We start from the raw sequence: 14,997 nt of genomic DNA on the forward strand, positions 1-14,997 counted from the left end.
CCCCGCGTCCCCCTTTTTTTTTTTTTTTTTGAAGTCTGAGGATGCTGGGTAATTTAATTTTGACCGTAATCCAGTCTAAAATCCAACCCGCTTGTCATGTGATGTGTTTTTTTTTCCCCCATGCTCTTTCATCTCTGTAATTTCATGACTTGAGGCCACAGCGACAGCATATTCATTACAGGAATTATGCATGGGCGTTAACGTCAGCCAGTTTTACATCATGTGTCTTGTAAGGTAAATTAACAACATTTTAAAAACATGTATTTAAAATGTAATTTAATATGGTGTTCACATGAAAACTAATGAGCATGTTAATGTATTTCATGAGAGAGAAATGTAAAGAGCAGTATTCTGTTGAAACACTTTGATCTGTCTTTCAGAATCATTAGACTAACCACGTAATTGGTTTACTTATTCTTGTCTCTGCATATTAAAAAGCAAGTATTTTGTCACTGAAATATTTATCTTTAAATCAATTACATGGGCACAACAACAGCATGAAACTGCAGAGTGGAATATATATATATATATATATATATAGAGAGAGAGAGAGAGAGAGAGAGAGAGAGAGAGAGAGAGAGAGAGAGATCAAGAAAACATTGCGACAAAAAACAGAGCATTTTAGGCTAAACCCACAAAAAAAGTGAAGCTAACAGTGACATCTCCATTGAAGATCAGTGAATGAGAGGGGACAGGGGAGGAACAGGACGAGTGAGCGACTACAACTCCAGAGATCAATTCAAAAGCAACTGACACTCTGTGAGACTCAAGAGAGAAGTCAACAAATGTGTCTTCTTAGATCTGACAATGCTTAACAACCTGAAAGAGATCTAAACTTCATGCGTCACATTATGTAGAGTGTAGTTTATTGTATTATATAAGCAAGAACAGAATATTATGCTAAAAAAAAATAAAATAAACATTTCAAATAAAGTTAATATACAAATAAACTATTAACATAAGTATTTTTTTTATATTATGCATTATCTATTTTTTTTTTTCAATTTGAATTTATTTTGTGTAAATCATGATGATGATGATGATGATTAGTGTTGTTGTTGTAGTTGTTGTTGTTGTTAATAACACTGAAACTGAATTCTTACAAACTCCCAATTTTGAAGTACTTAGTTAAGTAGGTATTTCCAGGCAGGACTATGAGCTATGAACTTTTTATTTATTTATTTATTTATACGCTCGATAGATACTTTACTTATTCATTCCTTCCTTTCTTCCTTCTTTCATCCATTCATTGTTTATGACGGTAAAGCCACCACTAAATGGCACGTCAGCTTTTCACAGGCTATTTCACAAATCAATCAAACAATCTGTTCCTGTGAGTGGGCAGTTCTTGGCCTGAATAAGTGGCCCTTACTTTCTATTGGTTAGTCAAGGGTCTGTTTATGCAGGACTAGTACACCACCCACTAAGCCACTGTTTATTTATTTATTTAATTTTGGTGCAGATAGTATTAAATCTCTTCAGTCAGAATAGAGTTTCTTGTTACTTGGCCAAATGTCAAATGATGTGAGATACTGCAGAGATCACAGGAGTGAGTATGAACATGTCTGCACAGCGACCCAGAAGTCTGCTAGAGCACATAACCAGCCTGAGCTTCTTTCTGCCGCTATCTTGTGTGCCGAGCTCTAAGTGTGTCAGACACATTGCAAAACCAATTACAGGTATAATGTGATTAGCTCTGCCAGAGTAATGCAGTCCAGTGGATTTAAACTCACAGGCACCCTCGCAAACACGCTCCGAGCCTAGGACTGCCACATTACGTTTGGCAGCCAGCTACCAAAAGCCTGATTTGTTCTGCCTCTCATTCCTTCACAACTTGCATCCTTCCCTTGCTTCAACCTTCACTCCACCCGTCCGGATGGATGGAGTGGGGCAGCGTGAGGCGGGAGCTCATCCATGTCCAGTGACAGTTTAGTGATGTCAGCTTGGTTTCATTCCACTTCCCATCACACACCCACTGTGTCTGGCTCTCTTTAACCTTACAGTATTTACACACATGGCTGACCGCTTCACCCTGCCCTGATACCCCTGAGCTGCTTGGCTTGGCCTGGCCTGTGTGGGTTATATGAGGACGTGGGGCATATTTGAGAGATAACACAGGTTAACATTCATGTGTGTGTGTGTGTGTGTGTGTGTGTGTAGGTGTGGGTTTAACATGAGTCTTGAGTCAGGCTCTGGCCATTGAGGGGTTGGGTGGATAACACTGCGGTCAAGACCCAGATCAGTAGAGGCTTTCGCCTCTTATTTCACGCAGTCTTGACAGATCTCTGTAGCTTTTTCTTCTCTGGTGATACGTTGTTTATCCATGTGCTGGAGATAAATGGCCTATGAAATGTACTTATACAATGTGATGCATTTCCGACTAACACTAATTATTCGGCTGGAAATAATGAGGGACTGGTCTTGATTTTATCCCTTTTTTTTTGGGGGGGGGGGGGGGGTTGTAATATGTGCCATTATTTCTATTGATTATTTTGTCTTGTATGATTTTGCTTTTAGCTCAACTAGCCACAGACACAATAGATAGATAGATAGATAGATAGATAGATAGATAGAAAAATATTTTGAAGTTGTAAATGAAACAAAGATTATTCGCTGTAAAACCCAATGATTATTTATTTATTTATTTTACATGTAAACAGCCTTTTGGCAAATCGTGTCATATTAAAACAATCATTAAGAAAGTCACTCAGTTCCAACTACTCCTCCTCCAGCGCTATTAAATTACCAGGCAAACATCAGTCCTCAAAGGCTACTCAAACTGCTGGTAAACATGCTCTTTTGTTTGGGCTTTTTTATTTTCTTTCCTTTTTTTTTGTTCTTAGATTCTCTCTCACTTTGCCCTTTTTTGTTTTCTTTGTTCTTCTTTTTCATCAGTCACTAGAAATGTGCAGTGGTAATGCTGAATGCCAGCAAGGTCTTTTCATCTCTTGAGGTAATTTGCCTCAGATCAGGAGACATGAGCCAGAGACGGAAGTAAATGGTTGTTAATTTCAGCCCGCAGGGAATGTTAACCAGTGCACTATGTATTCGCAAACGTTTTCCCAAGGTACATTATTCTGCAAAATAGTGCCTGGACCTAAACAAATATAAGAGAATATAATTATTGCTCTTCCTGTTGAATTGATAGCAAGTGATTTCACAAACTAATTAGCCCAGCTGACCCCTGCCACGACGTGAAGGTTGCTCACCCTTAAGAATGCACAGATGATTATTTTTTTTTTTTCAGTTGATGTCATATTGAGAAAAGCAAGGCAAATGGCACTTCTGTGCTCTGGATAATTGCTAATAGATTGGTGGCCTGATACATTTTCACATTTTGATTCTTGAGCTTCCTACTGCAGCATAGATATTAAAATGTGAATGTGATTTGATCCATACATGACTGCGTCCTATCTCAAGCAATACAGCGTAACTGCCCCATTTGCTACAACCAGAAAAAAAAGTTCTTCCTCTCTGATAGTATTGAAATATATTCCATTCCATTTGAGGAAGTAACGTCTATTTGGCCCACCTTGTCAAAGTGCTGCATCTAATCAACAGTTTGTGCAGTCTATCTCTGCCAGCTTGTTATGCGCCATGTGATTTGACAGTCAAAATCAATGCCACTTAAATGGGTGGTGCGATTTTCTGAATGCAGAGCTGCTGGTTTGCCTCCTCCTCCTATATTGATCTCATCTATCTGCCATGATTCTGTGGATCCGTTGCCTTGGGTTTCATGCTGCTCATCCTCAACATTAGCATCCAAATTATGTTTTGTTCTTCTGTATAATGCTTTGCCTGTGCAGTCGGCCAGCAGTTTGATGTTTGATGATAGGATGATGTGTTTTGTTTATTTGAAAATGCTATTAATTTATGATTTTATTAGTATATATTAATAATTGTTCATTGTGATTATGAATACGAGCATTATGGCAAACATAATGTTAATAATAATAATAATAATAATAATAATAATAATAATTATTATTATTATTATTATTATTATTATTATTATTATTATTATTATTATTATTATTATTATTATTATTATTATTAACATTATGTTTGCCATAATACGACATTCTAATTTATTGAGATGCACCTGTATATGTATAGATGATAATCTTTATGATGAAGCATTTTTTTTTCTTCTGCCTTCTATAAATACCTCATATGTCTTTGTTCTCTTAATTTCATGTAATTTAATCTTCTGTCACTTGAAAAGATAGTTTTAATACAAATAAATCATAATGTGCATTAGCATTTCAATTCCATTTCAGCCCATCATGTCACTCCACTACTGAATAAGTGGTGCATCTTTCAACATGCTAATAGATCATGTAGCCAATAATAACAGCTGCACCAACGCAAACAAACACACAACAAGCAAAGCATATTTTGTAGGTGGCCTTTGTAACCTCAAAAGCCGCTGAGGTTTAATCGAAACAAAGCATTGGGCCAAAACAGAAAAACATCTAATTAAAGATCGTTAATGAGACACACATGATGAATTGACCTGCAAGAGTTGCTCGCCGCCCATATATTAAAGTTGATTTCGTAATAGCCACGTGTCCACATGAAAAGGCACTGAAAGGTCAGAGCCATCGTTCCAGAGCTTGTCGGTTGGTATGATGATGTTTTATGAGTTATAATGCTAGTAATAATTAAAAATTTTATCAGTGGCGCCGCTTATTAGTCATCTTAATAACTCTTGCATGAGAGATTTTTATTTGGAGTTAGGGGATGTCCCACAGGACACTTGATTAATTAGATCAAAATGTTTAATTGAGGTGCTACAGAGAGGCCCAGATGCTGATCACGGCATTGGAGGAGAGGGGATCAAGAAGGTGTTTCACTGCTTTATCTCACACTGTTTTCCATAATAATAATCTTCAGAATTCATTAGCACAGGAAATGAATGCAATAATTGGAGTGCTTGCTAATTTTGCAGGAGGTGATAACCCAATATACTTCCTGAGTAGCATGTGAGGGCCAGCATTACGTGAATGCAGTGTATAATTGTGATCAGGACCTCGACATGAAGTGAGGACATTTATTAATGATTGCCTGACTTTACATTATCCTGCTTATTACACGGCTACTTACCAAAGAAATAAACGCAAAGTTATTTTATTTAATGAGACAAACAGGGATTACGATTAACCTATAACTGTTTACTTTGTAATAATTATCCGCTGAGGTGCTGACTGCACATGTATCAGGTGTTTTACACGTCTAATAAATTAATAAATAAATGGGCATTAAATACTGATTTAATGAAAATATTTAAGAAACTATTTAAATATGAAGGTGTTTTTGAGCATTTTGATGGCAAGGACCCCCGAATACGATATGATTGCCTTCCGTGGGACCTCAAATATAAAGGCAGCATTATATTTTATACGTACTACAAACTACATTTATTGTGCAAAAAAATAGTGTGTATGCAATTTTTTTTTAAGCTTTTATGCTGTCATTGCACTAAATTCTTACATTTGTATTTGAGAAATATTTGTTCCATTTCAGTCGATCACTTCGACATTGTGTCGAAGACTGACACTAGGGTTCGCACAGTCAGATGTATAAACCAAAAGAGAAACATTTTAAATGCATTTTAATGCAATCAGAATTTATTTGAAAAGTACTATTCACAATCACTGTAAAAAGTAGTAACCTGCAAATGTTACTTTAAAACCCCTGTTTACACCTGGTATTAAGATGCGTTTTCGTCGAGCCGACCACAAGTGGACAATGCTAAATGCAGGTGTGAATGGGGTCTGAAACATTTTGAGCTTGTCCACTTTCGACAACTTCCAGAGGTAGTCGAAAACGCATTCGGCTGGATTGTGCTCGTAGTGTGGACGCTCATGTGGTCGAATGCATTCGAACAGCCACTAAAAACTGAGCTAATTCTTAAACATTATGATGTTAGTTTCCTATCCGTTAATCAACTAAATTAGAATGCTAAATTAGATTTAAACTACATTACAATGTATGTGACCAATAAAAAATGAATGTTTTTCTTTTGGTGGTTTAGTTTTGAATGCACATAAGCAACTGGAGAAAACAGAGAAAAACAGAATAAAATGACATATGATAGGACTAAAATAAATGGGCCTACACAAAATATGTTCCAGTTAAATAATTAACAATTTAACAAAACAAAAGTAAAAAAATAAAATAAAATCCTTTAATTTTTATGGCCGCACCACAAGTTTAACGAAACAGAGACGGCTGAACGTGCTTGAAAAAAAAGCGTTTTTTTTTTTTTGTTGTTATTGTGAATTTTTTTTTTTTTCCAACAATATCCGAGCCTCTCACATGCACACAATATATCGTTTATGACATTGTTCGGGTGAATTGCCCTAATATGGGTCAATGTTTTAATGGTTGCTCCACACTCATATATGACTGGACATTTGAGAGGTCATGTGATTTTGATCACATGACACCACAACTTTGGCTAACCCATAGATAGTCTCAGCCTCAGACGCCATGCCCACGGAACGTTGGCTAAACGTCTGATGCATATGGCACACAAAAGTGGAAACACTTCAGGAGTTTCGAAGTCGTCATCGGATTGGTTGAATTATACAGGATTTCCGGGAGACGCGTGTGTCGCGTTCTATAAGGTTCCGCCTGGAAACAAAGATGCCGTGATGCCAAACCCCCTCACGAAAGAAGAACGCCGTCGTGTTTACAACTGTAAAGACGAGCGCCTACCAGGATCAACTAAATGCTGGATTTTCAAAAGTATGTGAAATATTTAAAGTTCGCGGCACAGAATCTTTAAAATACCTCCGAGAGTTTTACACACCGGTCTATTATTGTGGCGACATTTCCACGCCCCAAAACATGATGCTGAAATGAAACTAACTGTGATTGGTTGTTTGACATATCGGTCAAATGGCCTCATGGGTGGGCCTTGGCCAGTGAAAGCTGCCATGGATTCCAGACCTTCAGCCGTCAGTCTGATGGTCTGGCTATGCGAGACTAACCCATAGATACTTATATTTTCAGAATTTTTGTCTTATTCTGTTCTGAATACCGGTAAAATGTAAAGCATTTGCTGACAAATTATAGGTGACTAAGGTTTTTTTTTTTTTTTTTTCATAGCACAATTTTGACTGATATTAGTAGCAGATTTTTTTTCTTTTTAAACGTTTCAGTAAACATTTAAAAACAAAATACCTTAAAGTGTTAAAACATTAAAAAAATAATAATAATAAATAAAAACAGCATTCGGCTCACATGTAAATTGTGCGAGCTTATTTCACAATATTAGAATGAAAGATCAGAAAAAGCCCACATACACTAGCCCATAGACCATCCCCTCAAAATAAATCAGGACAGAAGTGGTCGAATGTGGACAGAAGAGACAGATTAAAACACCAGGTGTGAACTGGAAGGTGTCTCCCTCGTCTACTTGTGGTCCGATTGACCAAAACAAATCTTAATACCAGATGTATACAGGGCCTTTTACCTGATTTAATATTGATATTTCTATCTGATTGAACCCATGTAAAGAAGTTTTGGTGGTACTATAAATTAATGTATTTAAACTGATCCAGTGATATTAAATATTTATTTGCTTTTGATGTTTTTAAAGCTATGAAAATGGCAATAATAAATGGCCATTAAAAGTTAATTTTTTATTTATTTTTTTTTTTTCTTCAGCTATGACAGCTTATAAGTCTATTATGAACTCAAATAGGTCTTTGTCTTTGTTTTCAGAGTTTGTCGGCAACAAAAGGACACTTTATAATTGATATTATTGCATTTTGATCATACAAAGCCCTTGTACACTACTATATGTCTGAGAAAAAGAGAAAGAAATAAAAAAACAAACAAATAAATAATAATAAAAAATAATGTTAAACTAGAAAATGTTATTTTCTATGCAACATTGACTATAATAGTGTACCATGAGACATAGACTATATTAGTGAAGCAGCAATGAAGGCACCAAAATTATATTCACAATGCCAATGAGCATGTATGCCTTTATTACCATACATCTAATGACAACACTGGCCAATGGAATTAATATGTAGATATGACTGTATGCCTTCTGCCCATGCAGAGGAGGCAATTTAGCCTAAAATAGTGCTGAATTTGAAATTATGCAGATGGCATGTGTGTAACACATTATTCCATGCAGTTTAAGTTTATTAGATAAAAAGCACATATCTAACAGAACAAAGTTTATGTTACAGTAAGTCAGCTGTGTTTGTGTTAAGGGTGTGTTTTTCAGTTTTCATGAGTAAGTTAAGGCTGACTGCTGAAATCATTTTCCAAATGCAGTCCTAATGATAAGATATTACGCATTTGTGCACATTAATATGTATTATTCTAGATCTACAAAACAACATTAGCAATGATGAAAACCAGAGTTTTTGATGACATGTTCAATTCTCCTCTCACTTTTTCATGTTTGCACATGGGCATAGGTTTGATTTTATTGTAAAAAGGCAGGAGGACAACCCTGGGAAATATATTTTAAAACAAACCAGCGAATAAAGCAATGACTCATAGGGCCTTGATCATCATTTGTTAATGTTAAAAAAATGCTATTACGCCATTAATATAGGCCTGTATGCCTGACTATACATATATGGTCTGCTGTTAAATATATGTTTTAAGATTAAGAAAAAAAAAATCATTATTGATCTTCCCTGCAGTCATTTGTTACGTGCTGCGATTGGATCATTGTTCTTCAAAAAAAATTGTCGTACTTTTTAGTCCACTACATTTCTTAAAAACATGTCGTTCCTCATTATTTTTAACTGGAAAAATCCTGAGACATGATAGTGGTGTCTGATTCATGAACAAGCTGATTATTTCCAATGAACCTGTTAAATCAGTTCTCAAATCGCATGATCATTCGGTGCATTGAACTGAGCAAATTCTAGCTGTTCTGAAATCAACAACTCACTGATTCAAAAGATTCAGTCAAAGCGAATCTCCAGTTAACAATTCAGTGAATTCCCAGTGAATTCAGTCCATCAGTTGACCTCAGTGTGAAAACATGGATCTCGAAATCATACAGTAACTGTTGTAAAGGGTTCAAATATGCAGAATATGCTGAAAAATCAAAGAATGTGCAGGATTGAAAGATGAAAGATTGTTCTAAAGAACAGTGGGCAGTTTAACTATCCTTTTAAGCATTATTTATTATAGCACAACTCACATTCAGTCATTTTTCTTGTTAAATATCCTGTTTTGCATTAAAATGTCACATTGCGGAAGCAAAATAGGTTTCAAACGGCAATTCGCATTGACTTTAATGATCTGAAATCAGTCATACAAACACTGAATCTTTGCAAACTGAAATGTGGAACAGTAATCTTTACTCAAGTGTATCCGAGTGCATTATTTCTGTCAGAGAGCTGCCTGTCTTCATTTCCCCATGATTGCTAGCTGTCTGCGTGTTTGTTTAGAGGATCACCACCCACTTAGTCAGGGATCTGGACTCATGTTGTTGAAGCGAATCAGACGTCGATGCAAATCCCGCAGTGAGATGCGAAACAACAGCACAACAGGCAGGTTACAGGTCTGGGAGAAAGGAAAGCACAGGGGAGGGAGGAGAGAAAGAGGGAGGAGACTAAAGTCATTGGTCACTAGCCACTAGCAAATTGAAATCTAAGCAATTTGCTTAATAAAATTAGCTAGGTCATTGACTTCCTTATGAGAGGTAGTTTGGTTAAAAACGCTCAAACCCACAGAGCAACCGCACATTCGTGCATTCATCCACAGGTACTATCCGGTGGAGACAGCATCCGTACAAACATAAACACATACCTGCCCTCTCGTTTCACCTGACAGAGCTTCCACAAGCAGCGTGAATATCTGGAAGTGAAGGGAATGTGGGACACGGCCACAGAGGATGACCCTAAAATGGCAGAGGGGGCTGGTTTGGTGTCAGACGGCCAGACGTCTCCCTCCGTCAGATCTCCAGAGACTGCTGAACTGACCCAAACTGGGGACGATCTCCCAGGGGCCACCCTAACCTCCTACAGCCCACTGCGGGCACTGCATCAGCCCTGGTGCTTGGTTCTGGTGCTCATCTTGCTGGTTCTCTCTCTTCTTTTCAGCTGGGCGATGGTACACCTCAGCTTGGGGGCTCGGAGCAAACCTTTCAGGATTTCTTCCAGCTACAACCAGCCCGGCGACATGGAGACAGCGACCTATGACCCCCGCTTCACCACCAACTGCAGCATACGTGAGTGTTTCAGATCTTAATTTTCTCAAAGTAAATGGTTTGCTTAGTTTTCTCATGCTAGTAGAAACAAAACTTTTTGATGCAATATGATGTGGCTGTGAAAGTTTGAATTTGTATTCCAAAGTCAAAAATCAATGGTCAAAAATGTGCTTACTTTTTGATTCAAGTTTTATTTTGTTGCATATGCATTTCTAGATAAACTTTTTCATCAGTTTTTACTTTAGTACTTTCTGCTGCCATATACACCACCGTTTTTTTTTTATTTTTATGTTCTTGAAATAAGTCTAATATATGCTCACCAAGGCTTCATGTACAGTATATATATATATATATATATATATAAACGTAATATTGTGAAATATTACTAAAATTAATTTTAAATGCAGTTTATGTAATGGCAGATATTTTCAGCAGCCATTACTTCAGTTTCAACATCACATGAATGATCCTTCTGAAACCATTCTAATAAGACAATTTGTTGTTCAAGAAAATTTTATTTTTATTATCAATGTTGAAAAGTATGATCAGCATATTAGACTGAAGGGTTTCTGAAGGATCGTGTGACACTGAAATAATGCTGAACATTTATCTTTGCTATCACAGGAATAAATTACATTTTTAAATATGAAATTATAAGACAGTTCTTTAAAATTGTAATAATATTTCCCAAAATTACTGTTTTTACTGTATTTTTTCATCAACTAAATGCAGCCTCAGTGAGCATGAGAGACTTCTTTGAAAAGCTTTAAAAAAAATGCAATGATTCCAAAATTTTAACCGAGAGTGTTAGTGTTACTGTTAGCATAATATATAACTAGTCCTTGACCAAATAGTTCTTATCAAAGAATGACAGGTTATGTGATTTTTTTTTTTATCTTCTGCTTTTTACAAGATTAATATGATCTAAAGAGGAAATGTATTTTTCTTTTTGATTTTTAGAGGGAAAAACTCAGAAAATGAGACTGCTGTCTCTTTAATTTCTGTAAAACTTCATAAAGTCATAAACTTTTAATATAAAATATTGTAAGTGATTGCAGGGCAGAATACTGCAATGCAAATGTGTCTGTGATTTTCATCTTATTGTCAAAGTACAAAAAAAGTTAAATAATGCATTCATTTTTTTTTTTCTAATTAGTGTTGTAAACCTCTCAATCAAAAGTTGAAAAAAAATGCAAATGTAATATGTGTTTTATGCCCAGAAGCAATGCATTTGCCTCACTGCAAATCTTTGCATGTATGTATTGAATGTTTTTTTTTTCTAACACTCAGCCTATGTAAGGAGAGCAACTGCCTCGTGACACTTCCTCATTTGAACTACAACATTTACTATAGAACATTCATGCTTTTTAGATAAACGGCAGCAACTTGATGTTTTCCTCTTGCTCCTTTTTTTTTTTTTTATTTTCTCTTTTTTCTGATCTGTGCTTCCTGATTCAATAACTGGCGGGGAAATTGCCCATGTCTGACCGCAGGGAACAGAACGCTGCTTGTCATGAAAATTAAGAGGAAGAAACTGGCGGGGAAATTGCCCATGTCTGACCGCAGGGAACAGAACGCTGCTTGTCATGCAAATTCAGAGGCAGACAGATCTCTAATTGTTTCAGGGTTGTGTAGTTCAGTAGCCCAGTTTTTTGTGTCTACCCAAACAAATCCCTCCGGGGGTCACTCCGTTAGACAGGCTTTTCTCGTCCTGAGGCATGCCGTGTTCCTCTGTTCTTGCTGCTAAATGCCCTGTTCTCTCTAGCTCTAATCCACCCCCGCTTGCCATAATAGATATTAGCAGATTGACATGCTTTACAGCGTGGCTTGCCTTTCTGAAGCACCTGCCAATAGAGCTCGAATTACCTGCCACCCGAAAACGTGCTCACTTGACGTACTGATTTGCAAAGCTGATGATTGTGTGTGTGTGTGTGTGTGTTAAACCACAAATACAAGTATGTGTGTGCGTGTGTGCGTGTGTGTGTGTGTGCAAGAGAGTGCAAGAGAGATGTGCTTGATAAGGCTTGAAATTTCCCTTTAATGAAATGAAGTAATTGCTGTAATCAAAAGAGCTCTAAACATGACACTTTTTACTTTGTTTTTGGCATGTCAGCTTTACTTAATGATCTAGAACTAACGTAAGACAATAAAAGACCTAAACATTTTTATTGTCTCTGAAGAAAACGTGAGTGGCTGCAAAACTCACTGTCATAATACTAAGTTGTGGGTGGTTGTTAGCAAAAAATAACAGTAGTTACTAGGTACAGTAGTTGCTAAGGTGTTCTGAGTGGTTGTTAGTGTTTGTTTGTTTATATTTAAAAAAAAAATGTTATTAAAAAAATGACAGCTCGAGGGCTTCAGTCAGATGGTTTACTGTGCACAATGTATGCAATCACAGATAAACCTGCAGATGAATTATGTTCTGAAATAAATAAAGAATATCTGTGTGCTTAGCCATTGATTAATACAATCAACATCCATGTGAAATAAACTTAAAATGCCATGTTAATAATGTCCTCAGTAGCTCGAATTGTGTCATCAAACATTAAAAAATAAAATATAGATCCTTAACACTTCAGAATATAATCAAATGCCATTTATTTTAACTTCAATCTAACATTCAAAAACAAATACAGGGTATAGATATATCAAATATCAAAAGCAAATATTATATAGTAATGTTAATAATAATATTAATATTAATATGAATAAATCCAGTTTTTTGAAAGGTAGTGCTGGATGTTTTGTTGTCGTTTTTTGCCTATTATGACGCCAGATAAAACAGATGTATATGTTGCTATAATCCAGTATGTTGACATTTGTATTTTTATACTGATGTTTTTTAATGTGAATTGTGCCTATTAAATTAATAAACAAACAAACTAAATCTAGACTGGTCACCTATAATAGTGCATCTCTCCTGAGTTACAGTATGTGGCTATAATGTTATGTACTTGTTTGTTCAAGGTATGAGCACGTAATAGTAATAGTGATGCTTGATTTGGCAATGCAAACACATATTTTTGGTTATGTAGCACCACTCACGGTGCAAGCATTCAGCAACCAACTATGTGTGTTCAAAAGTGCTGTCACCTTATCTCAGCAGAGCTACAATGAGAGCTGCGGTCACCTCAGATTCAAGACAATGTGGAGGTGTAGATCATCCAATCATAAAACGTTAACTCACTCCCTGTTTGTTGCTGTCTCTGTCATCTGCTTTTTGCTCCCTCCGGCAAACCTGATTTTGATTACACCACTATCATAAAAATGTGTCTAGCAGGCTGAACAGAGTTCTGCAGAGGTTTGACGAGGTCCATTTATATTCTTTGAGTTATCCTCTCCTTTTTTTCTTGTGGAACAGCATAGTGAACGCCACTGCAGTTCCTTACTGTGAGTGCAAAGTGAAGGTGTTCAATTTCCCATCATCTCTCACTGTGAGTCAAATGACTTCAGAGAAAGTGCCCCTGGGTCGATTCATTTCTCGATCACTTATATAAGAAGCTTCTCTAATTAACTTGTTTGAATGCACTGAGAAGTAAACCAGTTAATAGTGAATTTAGTTTAAAGGTTAGAAAGATTACTGGTCATGTACCATCACTGTTATTTTTTTTCCTGCATAGGTAAATTTGATTTGATTAAACTATTTATAAGACAACAATACCATTTAAGTCTACATCAAATCAAAATTGCCCAATGTATGAAGCTATGCATTAAAATGCATTACAACATTTGTGCTACGGCACTGGCCTAAAATATTATTATTGTTATTAGCAGTCGATTATTATATCTTAGTTAATTAATCTTTTAAAAAGTGGCAAAATCTCAAATTAACAATTAATTCTGCTCACCAACATGTGGTCCTTCTTTTAATCATGCAAGTGGAATTCTAAAAGATGACAACATGAATATTGATTTCTGAGTATACTGGGAGCACATGTGCACAAACAACTCGATTTCCCTCAACTCATTCTTATTGCGTCATCAACCATTCAAGAAAACAGGCCGCATCCATTCATTTATTTATTATAGCAACTGGGACCCATAGGGGCTTGGACCAGCAGCCTCATGTTCCCCAGTCTATATCCTTCCCCATTAAGCTGTGCAGCTGTCAGGGTCTAACATGGTGATGCTTGCTGCTTTACAGCCTGGGATGGACCGTGGAGGTGTGCCAAGCCTTTCCCCTAACCATCAATCATTCAGACCCGCAAAGCTGAGTGAGTGAAATGAGCTGTGCCGTGAGCGGGCGAGAGGCGAGAATGTGAATCCCAGGAAAAGTCCAGTAGGGATAACGCTCAGTGCTTCTCTAGTCAGACTGTGGTGTGCTGAGGGATGTGTGCTCAAGGGCTCAAATGAGGAATCTTGAGTCTTTCTCAGGGGACGGCTTGTCAAGATATGTTTGAAGAGAATCATATGACAGTGTTGATTGTATTAAAGGGGTCATATGATGCGATTTCAATTTTTCCTTTGTCTTTGGAGTGTTACAAGCTCTTGGTGCATAAAGAAGATCTGTAAAGTTGCAAAGACTAAAGTCTCAAATCCAAAGAGATATTCTTTATAAAAGTTAACAGTTAACCACGCCTACCTAAAACGGCTCGTTCTAACACGCCCCAACATACCTACGTCGCTCTGTGGGAAGATTTGCATAACGCTGCCCAAATGTTCACGCAAAAAAAGAAGGCGTAACTTTTATTCTCACTAGTATTGTTGCCGCCACCATTTCCTGAAGACGCTGTGTGTTTCGCTGTGAAAGCGAAACTACTTTGTTTGGTCTTCCAAAAGAGGACGATATCCGCTTC

At 36.7% G+C, this 14,997-nt stretch overlaps 1 protein-coding gene across 1 annotated transcript in view; it reads left to right on the top strand.

The window, feature by feature from the left end:
- Positions 1 to 9,864: 9,864 nt before the first annotated feature.
- The window catches only part of LOC107664136 (leukocyte tyrosine kinase receptor-like), a 76,575-nt gene continuing 71,442 nt past the window's right edge, over positions 9,865 to 14,997 (top strand). Inside the window, exon 1 of the mRNA XM_016454598.1 lies at positions 9,865 to 10,222. Coding sequence (XP_016310084.1) covers positions 9,865 to 10,222 — 358 coding nt within the window. The remainder of the gene's footprint in view (positions 10,223 to 14,997) is intronic.

This window comes from Sinocyclocheilus anshuiensis, unplaced genomic scaffold (genome assembly GCF_001515605.1).
Source record: "Sinocyclocheilus anshuiensis isolate Anshui unplaced genomic scaffold, SAMN03320099.WGS_v1.1 scaffold129, whole genome shotgun sequence".
In the NCBI taxonomy this organism is placed as follows: Eukaryota; Metazoa; Chordata; class Actinopteri; order Cypriniformes; family Cyprinidae; genus Sinocyclocheilus; species Sinocyclocheilus anshuiensis.